The following is a 20,378-nucleotide window of genomic DNA, read 5'->3' as shown; positions in this document are numbered from 1 at the left end:
CTATGATTTTACTGATGAAATTAAAACTAAGGAAAGAACTAAGATAAGCTGTAAAAAAAAAAAAAATCCGTTAACTTTAAAACGAGCTTTAATTTGTTTGTTTTCCTTAAGTGCATTTATCAATGTAAACAGAGCATGTTAAGAAATTTCAGGGGAGAGCAGACTATTGCTGGTATGTTGGTTTTAATTCCAAAAAGAAGAAACTACAACGCCAATGGCTTGGACTGACAGCAGCTTGGGGCGGGGCGGGGCGGGGGGGGGGTGGCGGAGAGTAGGGGGGAAGGATAAGAAAAAATAAAGGCTCCCTGGTGACGCCTCTCCGACCTGGCTACCTGGTCCAATTGCACAGTCTCTACAGGAGGGCAGAGCTGTCACAACAGAACCTGGTGACGGCAGCTAAAAACCAACTCCGACTGCTATGCGGCCAGCCTGTCACCTTGGGCCTCGGCCAGCGCCGAGCGCAGCCTCACACTCTTGGCCACGTTCGGCCAGAGGTGCGCACAGGATCCCAAGCACCTGGGTCTGCCGCTGGAAATCAAAGACGGAATCACTTCATGGCACTACAGATCTGGAAAAATAAAAAATCTCAGCTAGAAAGAGCGTCCAGTTTGGAGACAGCAGGAGGGAAGAGGACGCGGGGGGTGGGGGGCGGGGGGGCTGCCCGGGGGCCCAGAGGCAGACAGATGCCCCAATCACAGGTGGACCGTGTGTGGTTGGTTGCGTCTTCGGGGTTGCGCGTGGCATCCCCTTGGTGCTCAGGCGGGGAATGCCGAGAGAGACCCACGGAGCCGGCCGAGGCTGGACTGCAGACCAGCACCTGGCTGTGAAACAGGAAGGGCTCCCCCCACGCTTCTTTCCTCAGGATTTCCGTAATTTGTGCTTCCCTTTGGTCTGGCTTGACAGTTAAGAAGAGAAAAGGTGGGGGGAAAGAGAATGGTTTTTGTCACTTGTCCAAAACTGACAGAAGAGAAGGTAGGCATCAGATGTGCTGGCTGGACGCTTTGTGGGCCCGGCATGCGTCGCCTCGCTCAGGGTGTGGGGGCCCAGCACTCCTGGAACCGTCGCTGGGCTCGGGAGCCTGGCTTCTGTGGTGGGGACGCGGACGGGCTTTCCGGTGGGGCTTCGGTTGTGGTGCAGGGAGGCCTGGAGACAGAGGCCCACCGTGCCGGCTGATGTTGGCGGCCACAGCTCTGCTCCAGCTTCCTCTCTGGTCACGTGGTGAGAGGGCCCGTTCCGCAGACCAGAAAAATAGCAAATCCTTAACTCATTCCATCTCCAAAGTTGAAAAAAGATCAGACAGTTACTAAAATCAACAATTTCTCAACTGTGTCTGGTGGCCATGGGCCCGGTGGCCGCGGCACGGCAGGGAGTGTTGGGGGGGGAGGGCCCCCGGCCGAGCGAGGGGCTCGCTCAGGACAGGCACAGTCAGCTCAGCTGAGCGAGGCTCAGAGTAAGGCAGTGCTCCTCACAGAAGAACACATCGGAAAAAGCTGCTTCTCTTCTGCTGGTCTGGGGTGATTTTGACTCCCTGGCTGCTCCCTTGGGGACTGTTGCCTTCCTGAAATTGCAAAGGGTTTTGCAAGGTCATGGCTGGGGATCAGCACTATGTCTCTTAACCAACCGGCCCACCGACCAATGAACCAACCACCCACCCGTCTGCCAGGATCCGGATGGTCCATCCACCCACCCGTCCCCTCCCATTTGTCAAACCTCTGCCACCTTCCAACCATCCATTCATCCAACTGTCCCTTCCAACTCGCTTTTTACAAACCTCAGATCTGCCAAGTTCCTCCCCTTTCCAACCACTCACTGTCAGTCTTTCAGTGGCCTGCCCATCCCCCGTTCCATTCATCTCCTGGACAACTTTCCCACCATTTGTTGACCCATCTCATTCTCCTTTCCCTACTTCCGTCCCTCTATCCATCTATCCATCTGTGCTCAGCCCCTCCCGGCGAGGCAGCCCAGGGGCAGTGGAAAGACTGCCTCCTGGGATTGAGGGGAGGCTGGGCTCAAGGTCGCAACGCCACTCAGACAGGACTCCCCGTAACCGTGTGCCGAGGCTCGGACCCACGTCTCCCCTTGTCCACCTTCTGCCCCGCAGCTGGTGGCATAAGCCCTAATCTCTGATCTCGTCTGCTCGGTCCAGACTGACACCCATCCACCTCCCCCAGGTTTCTGAGGAGTGGCCTAGATCCGTCACCTGAAGCCTCTGCGAGCTGGCCCCTGCCTACCCTGGGAACTCAGACCCTGCTTTCTGCCATTCTCCTTTTTACGTGCTTTGGTCTCCTTTTGACTCGTTTCTTCTCGCCTTTGTGCTCTTAGGTAAAACCTGAAGTTTTATTCAGGCAACTACCAAACACTTATGTGGTGCTAGGCACTTTTGTGGGCGCTGGGCAGGCAGGGGTGGACAGGACAAAAGGTCCCGCTGGGGGCAGACAAATCGCACAGGTAAACAAATGAGCGGCGAGTAATGAGACAAAACAGGTGAAGGGTGGAGAAGCGTTTCGATGGCGGTGTCTGAGCGGAGACCTCTCGGAAGCGAGGCCAGGGATGGTCCAGGGGCCGTGGTCAGCGGAATAACTGCCCCCCAAGACGTCCACGCCCTCGTCCCTGGAACCTGCACAGACGGTACCTGACGTGGTGGCAGAGACTCTGCAGACGCGATTGAGGAGGGGTGGGGAGAGCGGCCTGGATCACCCAGGTGGGCCCCATCTAACCCTGTGACTCCTTAAAAGCAGAGAAACTTTCCAGCCGTGGTCGAGGACGAGTGAGACGAAGGAAGCAGGAAGCAGGGTCAGGGAGGTGCTGGGTGGCTGGCTCGGAAGATGGAGGAAGGGCTCACAAGGCAAGGAATGTGGTGGCTTCTAGAAGCTGGACAAGGCAAGGCGGCGGGTCCTCCCTGTGGGGAGGGCACCCCTGCTGACACCTTGGTCTCAGTCCAGTGAGACCCGTTTCAGACTTGTGACCTCCAGAACCGTCATGCTCGTGTGTCGTTGACGCTACTAAGCTTGTTCTGGGAATGCATTCCAGCAGCCTTAGGACACGGATGTGTGAGGGGGGCGCCCACTGGGCCACTCCTGCCAAGCCGGACCGCCACTTTCCCCGGTGGAGAGGAAAGTCTAAAGGAACGTGGGGCATGTGAGGAACAAAAAAAGGCCTGGAGCGGACGGCAGGGAAGCGGCAGGGTGACAAGGTGGAGAGGGTGGCAGCGGCCTGGACGGGTTGTGGGGACGCAGTGTGTGCTCAGCGGCGAGGAGCGCTGGGTTGAGCGGAGCGGGAGAGCACCAGCGGTCCGGGAGGACGGTGCTGGCGGGGCCTGGCTTCCCCTGATGCTCTAGGAGGGGAGGCAGGGGTGGGCAGAACTGGCCGTCTGAGTAACACAGATACGAACTTGCAACTAGCACATAGACAGTTCTGGAGATCTGATGCACGGCACAGTGATTACAGTCAAAGTTGCTTAAGAGACCAGATCTGAATTGTTCTCAATGCAAAAGAGAAACGGTAAGTATGCCAGTATGTGAGATAACAGAGGTATCAGCTCCCAACGTGTTAAAACCAACGTCCTGTAAGCCTCAAATTTACGCAATGTTCAACGTCAGCGGCATTTTGATTAAAAAGACAGATAGGAAGCCGTGGAGGCTGCAACTCTGCATGTGAACAAAGGCGACAGGGAATGAGAAGGCGTTTAACTGTGAAGAGAGGTCGCAAGGAGTGTGGCTGCACATCCGTGTTTCACAGTCTGGGCCTTGGAAGGACACGGCACATTCTAGGGGCAGTCGACAGGCCGATGCCGAAAGCACAGGCTACGGAAAAAGTGAGTGTGATGCTTAGTGTCACCGCCAGGGGGCGAGTGTCAGAAGGATCCTCTAGAATCAAACTCTGGCTGAAGAGAAACAAAATTACAGGGACACTGCACGCCGTCGTCGGGCCGTACGTCTGCTTGCGTGGACACGGTCCTGTTTTGGCTAAAGGGCTGCCACTAAATGGATCCCATCCCTTATGACTGAATTCGCAGCATCTTAGAATTCCGGAGGCATGTTTTCAGTCAGACGTGACCTACCCGAGTGGCATTTTGTGTCATGTGCGCACTCGCGGGTGACCAGGCGTAACGCAAGCCAACAAATAGCTCACTTCACGCCCTTGAATCAGAGAGCGAGGGGTGTCACCTGGCCGGGAAACAGGGGCCACTGGAATGGAGGGCTCCGGGCCAAGACTCCCAGCAGTGTTTAGGGGCTGAACACGCCCAACGTAAACTCGAGTGTGTAGATGTGACCAAAGAAAGTGGTAGTTGTAGAGAGTGGGGACCATGAAACAAAGAGGCCAGAAAACAGACAAAAGGGCGGATATGGAGGGATCCAGGTGGGACCTCTCAGAGGCCCCAGGGCCCTGGCACCCACCGAAGGCCACAGAACTGTCACAGCCAGCAGAACTTGGGGTGGACTCATCAAGACAGAAAGCTGGTGGCTGTCAGCCCTGCGGGGGGGGTGGGGGGGCAGGGGGTGTCTTGTCACGGACTGGGGGGGGGGGTGGCGGCGGACTGTGGCTCTGGGACTGCATGGGGCTTTTCTGCAGGAGGCTCTCTCTCCTCACACGTGCCATCTCCCAGGTAGGACGGCAAGGGCCGCGTGTCCCCTGCTGGCCCACGAACTTAGTAGGGAGCACCTGTCACGGAGCAGCTCCGGGCCCCAGAGCAGCGTGTCCTGTTGTGGATGCCCAAACCACTCCTGCTAACTCCTGCCCCTTTCCCAGAGATGCTCGACTGGGTCTAGCCGGGCCCCGAAGAGCAGGATCTGCCCGGGGAGGCGTCACAGCACTGAGGCCAAGGGTGGCTGGCTCCACCAGGGACCCATGCAAGGATTCAGAAAGCACATACACTCACCAGTTTTTTGTCCATTTTTGCTTTGATGTCTCTGGCGAGAGTGAAAAATGCCTGTGGAATAAGGATGTTGTCAGGGCCGCGGGAGCAGGAAGCGGGTAGGGGCCTGCTGGTGCTGGGCCACTCCCGTGTAGGAGAAGTGGCAGGACAGTGGGGTGGGCAGGGGAGCAGCGTCAGGGTGGCTTCCCGGGTGGGGTCTCACCTGTCCAGCCCCATCTCCTGCCACCACTGGGCCACTCCTGCCAAGCTGGACCGCCACCTCCCCTGAGCCAATGACCTGGGACATGGGGTCACCCTTGACTGGACACAGAGGAAACTGAGGTTCAGAGGGGTCGAGTGACTTGTCTGAAGGCACCCAGTGCCTAACTGACAGAGTCAGAAGGATCCAGGAGGAGGGCCCAGTTTTCCACCCCTGACTCCTGTGCTCTGTCCACTTTTGCCCCCACCTCTGACGGTCAGGTCAGGGGCCAGGCAGAGAGAAAAACAAGCCATTCTTAGCCAAACACACTTCGCGTGGGGTCCCTGCCAGCAGGGAGGCCTGGGAGGTCCAGTGCCAGGTAAAGGTTTGCCTCCCCATGCTTGACGAGGCTCGAGCTGGCCCCTCTTCGTAGGGAGGCAGAGTCTCAACAAACGCCCACATGACATGGAATATTCTGTTGTGAAGGCTGGTTTCGGTGCTAGGGAAGACCAAAGTGGTGGGCCTAAGGGTCTGGGGGACAGTGAAGGTCTCCCTGCGAGGGGCCACTTGGGCTGGGCCCTGAGGGGAAAGGGGGTGCAAGGAGGGTGTGGCACGGGTGGCCTGGGATGGAAAGTTGTGGGCAAGGCCCAAGCTGTGGGTGGCACACACCGCCTGGGGCTGGTGAGGGAGGGCCTTCTATGCCAGGCGTATTGGGCTGAGGTTGGGAGCAACATGGAAGGTGCATTTTGGAAAGACCACTGGGGCAGTGGGATGGAGGTCGGCAGATCATCTCCACGGAGAAGAGCGGGTGGCCCGGGCCAAAGCTCAGTCATCTAGGCTTGCTGACCAGGGCCTGTCTGTGAGGGTGGCAGGGCCGAGGGCACACACGTGGAGCTGGGCCTGGGCACCTGTCAGCTGGGACTCTCTGAGGCCGTTTCTCCATTGGTAAAACGGCTCCTGCTCCCCAGGGCTGCCCAAGAACCACTGAGGTAACAGCCTAGGTGCCCAGCCAGGGCCTGCACCTGCTAACGTCAGAACATGGCAAGTCCCTCAAGGGGCCTGGCACACTGCCTAGAAAGTGCCGCGCGGCCAGCCGGATGAGGGACCGACCTTAGGCAGCCCAGGGCCTGAGGTCGGTCCCCCTGGTAGAGCCTCCCTAGAGGGTGCAGCCTGTCCCTCAGCCCGGAGAGCCCAGGACTCACGTTCTCCACGTTGATGTTGGCCTTCGCACTGGTCTCCATGAACTTGATTCCATAGTCCAGGGCGAGCTGTGTGGAAGGGAGATACACACGTGCATGTTAGCCACTAGGTACCCCTGAACCCCACAAACTCTGAGCCAGGAGCAATGCAGGGGCAGGAGTTTGGGGGGGTCTCAGGCCATGGATCTGACTTCCTGGGCTGCTCCCTCAAGTCCCCAGTGGAGAGCAGGTGGTGAACATCCCTGGCAGGAGGGTGGAGGGGGTGTGGCTCAAACCACGGCTCTCTCCTCTGCTTCCTGTGGGTCCCACAGGTTCCAACCGGATGCCTTAAGGGAGCACACAGAGCACATCCCAGAAGCCGCTGCGTGTGCAGTCTTTAGACGGAAGCCCAGCGGAGGGAGTGCCTTCCACTCTCCCTTTGTCCTGAGTCCCAGACCCCCTCAGTCTTGTACAAGCCAGGCTGGCCGGTTATTGTATGCTTGTAGAGACTGTGAGAGAGTCTCCCCCAAAGCCCACTCGGCGAGTGAGCAATCGGAGACCCTCTGGGGCAGAACAGGCCTCCATGCAGAGAACCCTAAAACCCTGAGGTCCCTGTGCCACGAGGTGCCAGGCCCACGCCGGTGGCCATGCCCACCTTCTCTCCCCGTTCCTTGGACACTTGTCTCTTGTCGTTCACGTCACACTTGTTCCCGAGTATCATCTTTTCGACATCTGCAGAAGCATGCTGAAGGGGAGGGCAGACAGGTGGTGAGAGGTCAGAGGCCAACACACAGTCTGTCCCCCAAAATCCGCGTGGTGGGCCAAGACTGCTGACACACCCTTGTACAGGGGACGAGCTGAAGATCAGAGAGGCTGAGTGGCCTGTCCCACGTCACACAGCCAATACAAGAGCAGAGTCCAGGTTCTGGCTACTACTCTGACCAAGGACATGCTCTCTGGCTGCTAGGACAGCTTCCCTACGGGCTGTGTCACCCAGGCCCCGAGGCCATCCCCGGGCTCCTGGCAGGGTCTGGCCTACGGAGGCAAGCGAGGCTGGGATATTTAACCCCGCTCGCCTCCCTCCCTCCCTGCCTCTTCCGCTGGAGGCCCCGGCTGCTCTCCCAGGACCTTCCGCCCCACTCTAGCTTGCTCCGTTTGGACTCTGGAAGTGGGCAGCGCCTGGGGTGGCAATGGCCCCCCACTGCAGCCAGCCCTGGGGTGTCCCCATCCCCTGGCGCCCCCCACAGCTGCCTCATGCTTGTAAAGGGCTCCTCCTCCAACCCTTTCTTGGGCTCCAGTGGAAGGTTCCACGCTTCCTGAAGGACGAGGGTATGGAAAGGGACCTCGTCGTGTAGCTCAGATCAGGTCTCATGAAACACTGCTCTGCTCCCGAACTTCCTGTTAACTGCAAGACCCTCTTGCCCACTGGCCAGAAACACTGAGTTTCCACAAGGACCAATGGGAGTGGTTCCTTGTCCTCAGCCCGGGCACGGCCTCCGGCCAGCAGACCATCAGGTCTGACAGTGGGCCTGTCAGGATGGTGGCTTGGTGCCACTGCTCACAGATGTCAGCCGTGCCATGACCTTTGGCCGTGGCTTTATGGATGGGTGAAGTCCTCTTGCTGCACCTCAGACCCGAAGCCCCACCTGGTGAGTCACCGAGAGGCACAAGTGCTGTCGTCCAAGAAGGCTTTGGGGTGAGCCTGTCTGGGGAGCCAGAAGGTGGGGACGCCAGCTTTGGGACGGGGAGGCGGGGCTAACTGCCTTCTTTTCCCTCCTGGGTTCAAGGTCTGCTTTCCCAGCCAGCTGCAGTCGAAGAGCTGCTGGCTTGAACTCGGGTGGCTCAAACTAGCTCACACCCCGCTCTGCTGAAACTCAGAGAACAATCTGAAATGCCTGTCTGCCAAATGCAAGGGTCATGCCTATCCTGGAACCTCCCGTTTCTAGAAAGCACCAAATGCTCACAGTGATCAAGAGCTCAGGTATCTCTTCTCTCATGGCTGAGACATTGCCCAAACCTGACAACCCCGGTGGGGAAATTAATGGGCTCTCAGGGCCACCCTATGATGACGCGAGGCCCATGTGTGGTCTCCAGGGTCAGCCACCTGGCTTCCGGTCCCCATTCCGGGTACATCCCTGGCCATGGAGCTCTTGGCAAGTGACTTCTAGGGGTCTCTGTGCCTCAGTGAGCTCATCTCTTATCCGAGGAGCTCTGGGGTAGGGACCGAGGTGGGGACACGCATGAAGTTCCTCTGCACGTGAGGGGCACAAGCCTTACCTCCTCAATATTCCGAATCCAGTTCCGGATGTTGTCAAAGGATTTCTCGTTGGTGATGTCATAGACCAGCATGATGCCCTGGGCGGGAAGGGAGACAAACGTGTGCTCTGGACAAGCTGCGAGCTGAGGGGGAGGCCCCAGCAAGGTGGGGTGGCCGAGACCCCAGCAAGACACCCCTCCTGCCAACTCCCTCCACTCCACCCCTGGGGCCCTTCCTTCTGCTGGACTCTAGGACCGGCTCCTCCCTGGTCACCCAGGCTCTAGTCCTGCCCACCCCGCCACCAAGGTGACCCTTCACCCTGCAGACCAGACCCCACCACACTCGTGCTTGCAGACGAGCCTCGCGGGCTCCCCAGCACCAGCAGGGCACATGTGCCCATGGCCTGGCAGCTCTCGGCGTCCCACCTGTCTCCCAGCCCCATGTTCCACGGCCCCAGGGCCCACAGTGCTCCTCTTCACTCAGCCCGCCCTGCCTGAGTCTCCTCCGAGCACCTACTGTGCACCGCGTTCTACAGTAGGGTCTTGTTGAAGCCTCACAGCCCTCACAGGTGGGTCCGGCTGTCCCCACTCTGCAGACGAGGACCCAGAAGTGTGGGACGGCCAGGCCCGCCTCCCTTCCCATGAGAGAGTAAAGGGCGTAACTGGGGTCTGAACCCTGGATGGCCTGATCCTGACACTCTTGTGTGTTCCAATGACTCCACCCACGGGACCAGCTTGGAGCGTGGGGCTGGGCGGCACTGAGGCCCCCGAGGGTCCGTTACCCACGTGTGAGCAGGTGGGAGACAGCGCAGGAGTCCCTAAAGAGCTGCAGAGTGAACCCACCTCCACCTGGGCCCGTGACCTTGCCGTCACTGCGAAGGACACGTGTCCCTGTTTGATACAGAGCAAACTGAGGCCCACAAAAGCGCCCTTAAAGATTCAAGCCCAGGAAAGACTGACCCTGAACAAGTTGGCCACACCAGCTCCCATTAGGAACCTCCCTGGGCCCTCATCAGCACCAAGTAACGCCGAGGGCCACCTTCCAGGCACAGGGCCCCAGCTGTCCTGGACCGGCCTGGCTTACTCCATGTGCTCAGGCCCCCCCCTCCCGACGGCCCGGCCCTGCATCCGAGACCGCTGGTGCCGGCCAAGACGTCCCTGAGGCTGCCCGAGTCTGCAGAGTGAGAACATGGGCTGCGGGCACTGGGTGGAGAGCGGCGAGGACGTGTGATAAGACCTCAGCGACGGGAAAGGAGAGCCCCTGCAATTCTGAAGCCCCACCGTGAACCCAAGGTACATGCAGGGGCCTCGCAGCCTGCCACAACCGAGGCCCCGGCCAGGACCCCTCCGGAAGGCCATCTGGGGGCCCCCTCTCAGGGGCCTCTTGGGGAGACTGAACAGAGACCACCTGCAGGACAACCAGGAGCTTGTAGAGGCCGTGCTGTCAGCCACTCCCCAGCCAAGGCCAGCTCGAGTACGAGATCCCGGTGCGCAGACTCCCTAGGTCAAGCACCGTGGAGGCCTCTGGCCGTCAGGGGGCAAGAAACGCCACGAGGTCATGAGAACTTTCCTCCCTTTTATCCAGGGACTGGCCCCTCGGGTGGCCCAGGGCTCTGGCCACCACCAGCAAGTTGACACCCCATGCTCCAGATTCCAAGGTCCCAGATATTCACCAACCGAGGGGTGGGGGCGGCGGGTGGAGCTATCAGGAGAGAGAAGTGCCGAGAAAACACGGGATCACCCTATTCCAGGTCCTCCGTGGAAACTCTCCTCGGGGCCCCAAGTGACCATGTTCCCAGCCCCCACTGGGCACGGCTGCCCCTATCAGCTTGTAAGCTCCCAACGGGACAACGGACACCCAATGTCCCCAAATTTGGGACCCAAGAGTCGAGTACCATGCAGGGAGAGGGCGATGGCTGCGATGGGGGCAATGTTCTCTGAGCTATCCGGTAAGGTCACCCCTGGCCACACGTGGCTCTGCAGTGCCTAAAAAGTGCGACCAAGGGGCTGGATTTCTTACTTGGATTACTTAATTTACACTCAAAGAGCCACATGTGGTCGCTGGCTTTATATATGGGTTCTATAAGGCTATATATATCCAATCTAGAACTGCAAGCCACCAACACCCTGGCTCAGGCCAGCGTCATCAAGGGCTGGCTGAGGATGTGGGCACTGGAGACAGCCAATCGGCACTGGCCCAGTCATTTCCCCTCTGCGTGAACTGAAGCAGGACATGGAACCGTGCTAGGCCTTAGGTCCCCTGTCAGTGAAACGTGGACAACCGTGGCACCCATGCTCCACTGTTAATGGCCAAGACCTGGGCCCAGCAGCTGGCACACGAAAGGCCTCAGAGAATGGGGGTGGTGGGGGGGCTGTTTCAGCCCAGATGGGGAGGGGGCCTACCTGAGGCCACACAGCAGAAGCTCCCCCAGGACCCCGGTTCCCCGAGGCCCCTGCCCCACCAGAGCACAGCCAGGTGGGAAGAAAATTAGTAAATAAATTTTAATGAGGAGTGCTAAGGTTGCAATGCACACGACTGAGTTTCTGTTATGTTTCAAAAGCTGTGTGGGATACTCTCAATGCCTCCATTCATTTCTGCCGTCCACCAGTATTTCCTGAATAACCACCACATACCCAGCGTGGTCCCAGGCACGGGGCATACGGCAGTGACCGAGACGTGGCACTGCCCTCACAGAGCTTGTGGTCTTGCAGAGGAAACAGGCATGTATGCGGTCACATGATGGGGGTGTGCACCGGGCGCCGGAAACGGGGAGATGGCCATCCGCCCTCGCGGCTGCCCGGAACGGAGTCCTGTTCTCTGTTCCACTTTCCAAGTAAGGAGATGCAGCTCAGAGGGTGACCCAGGGTGCTGAGCCAGGGGCCAGGGCTCTGCCTCCCGCTCCCAGACCCTGAGCGCTCCACTGTGTGCACACCTCACATGTGCTCGACCCACTCGGAGGGCAGGAACCCGGCCTATTCCGGGTCCTCCTCTGCATCTAGTTCAGGCCTGGCCTAGAGAAGGTGCTCCGTAAAAGTACCTGAGGGATGGGGAACGAGTCTTCCTGTGATAGCACCCTGCCCCTGGCCCGGGGGACCATACAACAGCCAACTGCCCGGAGCAAGCCAACTCCTGGATGATGTTCAAGTTTTCAGTAGCAAATTCCACAGAGACTGACACAGGCCACGTGAGCGCTCCTAAGTGTTGGGGCATGCTATCTCCAATTTCACTGACCTCACCTGGAAGAACCGGCTTCCTCTGTCTTCCCTCATTCCCAAAGAATTAACCGTCCTTAAACCCTGCATTGTCCCTGAAGCAGAAGAGGATGTATGTCGGGGTGGGGGCAGGGCACATAGCCTTTTCCTAAAACTAACCCGGGACCGAGGACCCCGGAGGAGCCCGAGCACGGACTCCCCAGAAGCATCCGGGTTCGGGCATTCACGAGAGTGATGTTCACGTGGACTTTAAAAAAAGAAACGAAAACCAGTCCATACCATTGCGCCCCTGTAGTAGGCCGTTGTGATCGTCCGAAACCGTTCCTGACCAGCTGTGTCCCTAGAGGAGAAGAAGGGAGAATGGTGACAGCAAACACGAATCGTCATCACCGTGGGAACAATGGGTACTCAGCCGGGATGGACGCGGGTCGTTTCCTAATTCACTGTCCGACTGTGGGACAGCACCTTTGTCCTCTACTCTTATAGAGGAGGAAACGGTGACTCAGGGGTGTCAAAGACCTGCCCCATAGGGCGTAAAGTCATTCCCTCCAATGACCCCTCTGCTGCACCTCTGTTTCCTGGGGATTCTTCCCAGAGTTTCTGGCTCACAGAAGAGCTGAGATCGGATGTCAGCTGTGAAAATCCAGGGCCATGCAGGCATGGAAGGGGCCGGTCACATGGCTGGAGGGGTGTACCTTCATGCTTGCTTGCTGTCTTGGCAGAAGCCAGGGAGCAAGTCTTCCCTTGTTGGTGCAGGGTGACACCTGGGTGAGACACATCGTGCCCAACCCAGCTCCTGGCACAGGGGGCATTCAGTGCTTGGTGTAAAGATGGCCTGACTGATTGGTGGCGGGGCCAGGGCAAGCCCCATGTCTTTTGTCTCTGGATTCGGGGTTCCTTTCGTTTTTTTTTTAAGATTTTTTTTTTCAAAGTTTTTATTTATTTTTGGGACAGAGAGAGACAGAGCATGAACGGGGGAGGGGCAGAGAGAGAGGGAGACACAGAATCGGAAACAGGCTCCAGGCTCCGAGCCATCAGCCCAGAGCCCGACGCGGGGCTCGAACTCACGGACCGCGAGATCGTGACCTGGCTGAAGTCGGACGCTTAACCGACTGCGCCACCCAGGCGCCCCTCGGGGTTCCTTTCGTGACCCTGCGAGGGTTCTGCATGGCTGGGCTGCACGGAGGCCCCTCAATCTGGGGCTCGGCTGGCTTTCTGACACCAACGGCAGGTGACGTTAGTGGTTAGGAACAGTCATTTCTATCCTCCACCATGGCCCTAGTCTAGAGAAGCGTTAAGAGAGTCACTGACCCCATCGAGACTGCTGAGAGCAGAAGTAGGAAGAGAGAAGAGGAAAGTGAAACTTCTGCCAGCTGCCGCCGTGTCACCTTGGACTCCGGGCACCGAGGCTGCTGGGGAGCCACGTGGTAAAGATGGAGATGCTTCTAGGGCTTGTAACTTATGAGGCAGCCAGAGACCAGAGACCGGCAGATTACCAGCTGACGAGGCGTCAGGCCTCATCCAGATTTCCACTCTGGAGTCAGACCAGAGGCGAACACCACGGGAGCCGAGGGGGCGCCCTGGGCAGGCAGAGCGATGCTCACGCTCTGAGACTCGGGGGAGGGAGACGGGCTGCGGGGAAGGTGGCTTCGTGGCCCCCCTCACGGCACTCCCTCCCACCACAGGTGCTCGCTAGGGCAGGGAGACTTCGCCACCCTCTCACATGTGACTTCTCTTTCATTTCGCTCAAGGCTCATACTTCCCCGTGGGTGATGTGGCTGCAGGGCGGGGACTCCCCTTCCATCTGACCATCTGAGCTCAGCCTTCCTGGCACTTCCGAGGGGCTACAGACCCCAGTCAGCGACAGGGACTCACAACCTCTCCAATTTCATATATCACAAGAAGTCAGCCCCAGGTAAGCGGAATAGAAAACGGGTCTTGCCGCTGGGCCTGGCCTCAGCTTATTTTTAGTTCTGGGATTTCAGGTCTGTGTGCTAAAGAAGTAAGGCTTGGGCTTCCCCGGGGGTGGGGGAGAAAAGAGGAAATGATGTCTGGCCTTCTTCAGCGAGCTGACAGGGTCAAAAGGAAACACTGGGCTGGGGTATGGCATTGTCCCAAAGCCTTCACCACTGCCCAGGCACAGAGGGCACGCTCCAAGTCCAATGGAAGCAGGCCACTCGGAAGCCCAGGCTGAGCTAACCCGGACTGGCAGCTATGTCCCCAGAAGGTGCTGACAGACTCCAGGCCCCAGTAACCAGCAGAGCCCAGTCTCTGGGGTTTCGGAAGAAAGCCTGATGCGTATGGCTAGGCACAAAGAGGTGGAGGCCATGGTCACAGGGAGGGGGAAAGAGAGAGGCACCAAGGCTTCTGGCTCAAAGCACTCCCTGGGTAAAGGGGCGGAGGACGCCAATGCCTCTTACCATATCTGTAGCTTAATTCTCTTGCCATCGAGCTCTATGGTCCTAATTTTAAAGTCAATTCCTGAAAGAAAAGGAAAGAAAAGGCACATCACGGTCAGCCCACTGCCCAAGCTGCATCTGAGGCAGCTGCTGCCAACCTGTTACGGAGCACCTGCCTGGTACTGGGGCACCTGGGATCTCGGAAGCTCCCACAACAAGTCTGGAGGTGCCTGGAGAGAACTTTCTCCTCTCCTGTAAGGGGAAGCTGAGGCTCAGAGGGCAGACCGAGCTGCCAGGAGTGAAGCCCCAGGTGGCACAGGCTGGCGGGCAAACCCAGGTCCTTCAGGCGACAAAGACTTGTTCTCTCCCATCTGCCCACCAGGCAGCCTCTCGGAGTCGGCCTCCACGGAATCTTTCGAGGGCCAGAGCCCCACGCCTCCCTCTACCTAGCACCAGGCCCTCCCAAACACACAGGGCATGGAGCCCCAGGATGCCCCCCAATACTGCTCTCACGGACCTCCAGCCTTTGCACATGCCGTTCCTTCTCTGAGGGTGGTCCCTATGCCGCCCATCTGTCTCCCTAACAAACTTTCTCCTTTCATTTTTTCAAGTTTATTTGCTTGCGAGAGAGAGAGAGAGAGAGAGAGAGAGAGAGAGAGCGTGCATGCGCGCGTGCATGGGGGAGGGGCAGAGAGAGAGGGAAAGAATCCCAAGCAGGCTCCACACTGTCAGCACAGAGCCCAACGTGGGGCTCGATCCCATGAACCATGAATTCATGACCTGAGCCAAAAGCAAGAGTTGGACGCTCAACCTCTGAGCCTCCACCAGACCTGCGGGAAGGTCGCCTTCCAAGAAGCCTTCCTGACCCTGCCCTCCTCTCCCACTCGTCGGCTGTAGTCCCCTTTCCCCAAGACCAGGGTGACCTCTCAGCCTCCTACCCCCTCAGTCCCCTCCCCAGCTTTCCTGACCACATTCAACCATGTCACGAAGCTAACCTCTGTTCCAAACCTGCCAGCGTGTCCACCAACGGATGGGCAGATAAACAAAACGCGGCCCGTCCGTACCACCACTCGGCCGTGAAAAGGAATGAAGGCCTGACACACGCCGCGACAACCAAAAACACCTTCCAGACGCTTCCGCCACCCCCTCGGCCCCAGGATGAAGTGAGAACAGTTGAGCGTGTGCGCCAAGGTCCCGCCTCGCCTGGCCACCGCGCGGCAAACAGCTCCCACGACTGTTTCCTAAATATCCCGCGTGCAGTCTGGACTCGGGGCTCTCGTGCTCGCTCTTCCCTCTCTTGGAACGTCGCTGCCTTCCATGACTTCCTGGCTCCCCCCGCCCTTCACTCAGGCCTCCGTTCAAGTCACCTCCCCAGGTGAGCCTTCCTGACCATCCTCACTCTCTCTCCCCTCGCTTCTTTTCCTTCTTCGGGTGCACACCCTTGACAGTGCATATTTGTGCATTTGCTCCACGGATCTTGGGGTGAAAGTTGCCCATGGAAAACAGCCCTCGAAGCCTGGAGGCGGGAGCCTGGCTTGAGCCCTCAGAACTGATGACAGGATGTTCATTCCATCGCTGCCCACCTCAGGAGCTGTCCAGGGGGCCACAGGGAATATCAGTCTGCACCTGAAATGTGCCCACTGGGACAGAAGCCCCAGGAGAGCAGGGACTCAGACATCTTACTCATGGCTGTGTCTCCGGTAACTCAGCATGGCAGAGGCCAGCTATGTATCTGCTAGAAACTGATCACCCAGTCGCACACACACACCTTGACTACAGGCCTTGTTACATTGGTTTCCCTCTGATTCATCCCAGTCATTTCTTCAACCCCTGCAGCCGTGCTGGCACACAGCAGGCGTTGGGGAAAGATGGCAGGGCGAAAGAAATAAAAGCCACAGGGTGCCGTGTGGTTTACGGAGCACGTTCACATCTGCCATGTGTCTCCCTGAAGGTATGAGTGAATGGGGCCCCAAGGAAGCCGTGGGAGCTGAGCCAAGCTGTGAAGAACCAATTCTGAACTTGGCCGCTGGGCCAAGTTCACACTGCCAATGATCGATGCAGCTTTTGAGAACCGGCTCTGGCAAAACGAAAGCTGGGCAGGAAATGAACAGCCACTTAATCCCTGATCCACAAAGACAACCCAGAGGTGTACTCAGTGCCAGTAGAGAATCACCTTTACACATTCAGTTGCATTTCAGGACTAAGCGGCCCAGTGTTGTTCCTTCCTAAAACATCCCCTACCTCCTGTCCCAGGTCCACAGGGACACGTGAAATCAAGATGCCCTGTTTAATCGGCAAAGCCCCACAGCATCACTCTGTCCTAACCTCTTCCTGGGTTTCATTAACACACCAGATTTAATTAGGAAGTGTTAAATTTTACAAGGCTAAGAATTATGAGACCATCACTTCAAGGTCAGGATGAATTAAATTTGCTCAGAAGACAGAGGCCTACTGGAAAACTACAAATATAATCAGAATACTGAGGTGGGAGGGAAGGATTCTGGGTTTAAGTGCCACCTGTACCTCCCTAGACAACCTTGCCCAAGCCAAGTCTTTGTCTGGAAGTGGAGGCCGGCCTCCTCAGAGCCCTAAAGAGCTAGACTGGGTTTCCTGGACAAGAATGAGAAACCAACAGAAAGATCCAATCTCCAAACTGATCTCACTACTGCTTGTGCTGAACAGGAAGTTTCCGATGCTGGGACACTGAGGTCTGGGTGAGAGCAAGCCACAGCCTGCCAGGACGTAACATCACTTCCTGATTCATGGAGATGCAAACGCTATCCCAAAGTTGGACCCTGGAGTGGTGGAGGGGGAGGAATCAGAAACATCTGGGTCCAGGGATGGGATGCTGTCACTGCAGAAGCCAGAAATTCTGCTTCCTCCAGGCCGCCTCCGGCCACGATAACAACCTCTTATTCGTTGTACATTTACGATCCTCAACCATCCAGGGCACTGGTCAAGGCAGAGAGCATCACTCCTAAACTGAAGAAACAGGGCTCAGAGTCTAAGTGCTTGTTCAGGGTCGCCCAGCGGCTGGAAAGCTGGAATGACCATTTCCAGTCCAATTCTCTCAACTGTCAAGTGCAGCTCCTGGAGAGGGGCAGGAATGGAATGAGCAGCTCATGGTGGGGTTCAGGGAGATAAGGTTATTGGGCTCGAGTTACACAGGGGGTAAAGCAAAGCCTGGTTCCTAGGCTTTCCCCATTCAGAATCAACTCCTGGGCTTGCTGACTATTCTGGAACAAGGCTGCATAGCTCACAGGCCACTCCATTTCATTGGTGTTACTTCCAGGTCAAACGTTTTCACACGGGCAATGGCTGTTTTTGTGACATGGGGACAAGTCAGCTCCACTTCTGTGGATATCAGAACTGAGAAGCAACAAGCCAATTCTGTTCAACCACAACGTGGGCTGGCTTTGTGGGAAAGGCTGTTCTGCAAAGTGACAACTGGTGTCCCGGGCCTCAAGATAGGGAAGTCGGCACTGTCTGTGGCAGCGGCTGATTTTGGTTTCTCACTCAGGTTTTTATCTGGCATCTCCTTGGGGATGACAGGTCCCAGGGCAGGCAGCTGTCAGTCATCATTGCTATCACCTTCTAGTGGGATGGAAGGTCGGGCAGAGAAAGGCTCCAGACTCTTTCTTGCCATTCCTTCTAGAAGAAATTCACCCATGGGGGAAACAGGGTCAGGGAGAGGGGCTTAACCCCTGAACATTACAGAGGAAAGAGCAGGAGAGGGCTTGCCCTGGGGATGAGTGCTCCCATCCGGTGGTCCAGTCTTGATTTTGGGCGTTAGACCCACACGGATTCAAATTCCATCCTTGCCACCTGCAGACTGTGTGACCTTGGGTGAGTCGCATGCCTCCCCGAGCCTCAAATTCCTCAGTGAGGCTCATAACAGCACCTAACACAAAGGACTGGAGGGTGTAATAATGCACATAAAGGGGCTAGCGCACAGTACATGCTTAATAAGGTCAGATGTCAAAGGCCTCTTCCTACGGCCAACTCCCCAAGCCTGTTTCACTTCTGTAAGACGGCGACCCCAAAAGAACAGCTTCGAGGGCTGCTGTGTGGACAGCACGAGATGACCGGCGCCAAAACCCCAGCCCAAGACCTGTACTTCCTGACGAGCAAGCTGAGAGTTGGGGCCTCAGTCTCCCCATCTGTAAAATGGGCCCTTGGTTCCTATCCCCTTCCCCATAGCCCGGGAACCCCCGAAAAGAGGTGGAAGCGGTTGCTCTTTTCCCCTCCGGTCCCCTCGACCCTCTCTAATCCCTGGATCCGTCCGGCCCAGCCGCTCCCTCAGCCCCAGCCCTTCAGGGGCGCGCCCGGCCCGGGCCTCCGGCGTCCCCGGCCGCTCCCCGGCCCCGCTACCTATGGTGGAGATGAAAGTTGAGTTGAACGCGTCCTCGGAGAAGCGGAACAGGACACAGGTCTTCCCCACCCCCGAGTCCCCGATCAGCAGCAGCTTGAACAGGTAATCGTAGGTCTTCGCCATATTACACTCTCTCCCCGACGGGAAGTGCGGCCAGCGCCTCGCCACTGGCCGCTGGTTCCGTCCATCAGCGCCGAGCCCGCCCCCTATTGGCTCCCGGCCCGCGGCGCGTCACCCAGGCCGACACCCTCCCCCGCGCCCCTCCCGTCGCGGAGAGACGTGGGGAAGGGGAGAGCAAGGCGCGGTGCCGGAAGCGGGCCGAGCGCGCCGGTCATTGGTCGGCGCTAGGGACAGGGCGGACTGCAATTGGCCAGCGGTGAAGAGTCCAGGGGCTTCAAATGAAGACCAGGGGGCGGGGCATCGCGTGTCCCCGCCTTCTGCCCGCCCCCGACTTGGGGGCAGCCACGCCCCCGGGTGGGAGTGGGAGGGCGGGGAACGTCGCCAACGGCTCCGCGCGCCCGCAGTGGGGCGCGTGCGCATGCGGCCCGGGAGACCGTTGGGTGCCGGCAGAGGGCGCACGCGCGGCGGGTTCTCCGGTTCCCGCCCTCACGGCCGGCGCAGCCTCCGTAGGCTCCGGGAAGAGCGCGGGAAGAGAGTGCGTGGGTGGCGGTGTCGTCTGGAGGGCGCTGCGTCCATCCAGGGGGAACCGAAGAGGAAAGGAGAGTGGGGACGCTCGTCATCGTCGAAGCGAGGCCTCTTCGGGACGTCTTCCGGGGTCTCGGCGCCGGCCGGGGGGACTACTCCGCCGCCTGAGCGGCTTTACTGCCACCAGCCGTACCCGCGCGAACTCCTCGCTACGCGCCTTTGGACCTAATTAGGGACTGTCCAGACCACTGTCTGCCTGCAGTCCCCCCCCCCCCGACCCCCCGCCAAGCCTCAGCCGCCAGGGGAGCTAGGGTCGTGAGGATGCTAGGAACAGTCACAAGCGTTGTCCTTTGCCTGCCTGTTGTCGGCACGTACGAAAACGACACCGAAAGTCCTTAATACCCACCCTAACCCACTAGGGTCAGTAGTCTGATTCTGCCTTTTTATGCTGAGCAAACCGAGGCCAGAGCTTAAGGGACCTTCCCGTCTCCAGAGTGGGAAGGTGGCTTTGAGCTGGGACACGCCAGCCTCGGAGGCCTGAGATCCGGGTGGTGTCCTGCTTGTCAGAGGTGGGCGTTGGGAAGGCGTCTAGACTCACATAAGGTTCCTGCCCAAGCCGGCCCTGGCCGCCCTTCCTGCCTCCCTCTAGGGCCAGCCCTGCTGATCTGGCTGCTGGGGGGCGGCGGGGGGCGGGGGAGAGCTTCAAGCAGAGCCGCCGGCCACGTCGGCTTTGGCGTTTGTAACGTTGGGCGCTACCGACCACCTTCCTGGGACTTGGACGGTTCTACTGGCTGGTTTCTTCGGCCGCGACGCCTCCCTTCCCTGCATGCTGCTGCTCAGATCCCATGGCAGTCTTTGGGGTTTCCGCATGCCCCTTAGGAGTTCCTCACGGTTCTAGGTCTGTTCCGCCCTCTGGGTGATCTCCTTCAATACTGTGGCTGCTGAGATCTCCGCACAGGTGATTCTTGGAGGAATCCACATAGCCCGGCCTCCTTCTGTGTCCAGCTGCTTTGTGGACTTGGCAAAGGTACTTTGACAGGTCCACAACGGAACGTGTCAACTTCAATGTTTTTTATTTATTTTTGGGACAGAGAGAGACAGAGCATGAACGGGGGAGGGGCAGAGAGAGAGGGAGACACAGAATCGGAAGCAGGCCCCAGGCTCTGAGCCATCAGCCCAGAGCCCGACGCGGGGCTCGAACTCACGGACCGCGAGATCGTGACCTGGCTGAAGTCGGACGCTTAACCGACTGCGCCATCCA

General features: G+C 58.4%; 1 protein-coding gene across 1 annotated transcript; it reads right to left on the bottom strand.

Annotated features, from left to right (window-relative positions):
* Window positions 1-70: 70 nt before the first annotated feature.
* On the bottom strand, window positions 71-18,839 carry RAB8A (RAB8A, member RAS oncogene family). The gene is made up of 8 exons (XM_043590273.1): window positions 18,472-18,839; window positions 14,122-14,182; window positions 11,981-12,041; window positions 8,510-8,587; window positions 6,888-6,977; window positions 6,257-6,322; window positions 4,880-4,930; window positions 71-1,558 (listed from the first exon to the last, which is right to left on the bottom strand). The coding sequence occupies exons 1-8, from the start codon at window positions 18,593-18,595 to the stop codon at window positions 1,466-1,468; spliced, it is 624 nt and encodes a 207-aa protein (XP_043446208.1). The 5' UTR covers window positions 18,596-18,839; the 3' UTR covers window positions 71-1,465.
* Window positions 18,840-20,378: the final 1,539 nt, after the last annotated feature.

Source organism: Prionailurus bengalensis, chromosome A2 (genome assembly GCF_016509475.1).
Source record: "Prionailurus bengalensis isolate Pbe53 chromosome A2, Fcat_Pben_1.1_paternal_pri, whole genome shotgun sequence".
In the NCBI taxonomy this organism is placed as follows: domain Eukaryota; kingdom Metazoa; phylum Chordata; class Mammalia; order Carnivora; family Felidae; genus Prionailurus; species Prionailurus bengalensis.
The sequence above is the reverse complement of the archived record's forward strand: the minus strand, read 5'-3'. Positions and strand labels throughout refer to the sequence as shown.

Coding starts and splice junctions, on each gene's coding strand:
- RAB8A (XM_043590273.1), bottom strand. CDS start 18,595: ATGGCGAAGACCTACGATTACCTGTTCAAGCTGCTGCTGATCGGGGAC. Junction 14,183..18,471: donor AACTTTCATCTCCACCATAG/GTAGCGGGGCCG, acceptor CTTTTCTTTCAG/GAATTGACTTTAAAATTAGG. Junction 12,042..14,121: donor AGAATTAAGCTACAGATATG/GTAAGAGGCATT, acceptor CTTCTCCTCTAG/GGACACAGCTGGTCAGGAAC.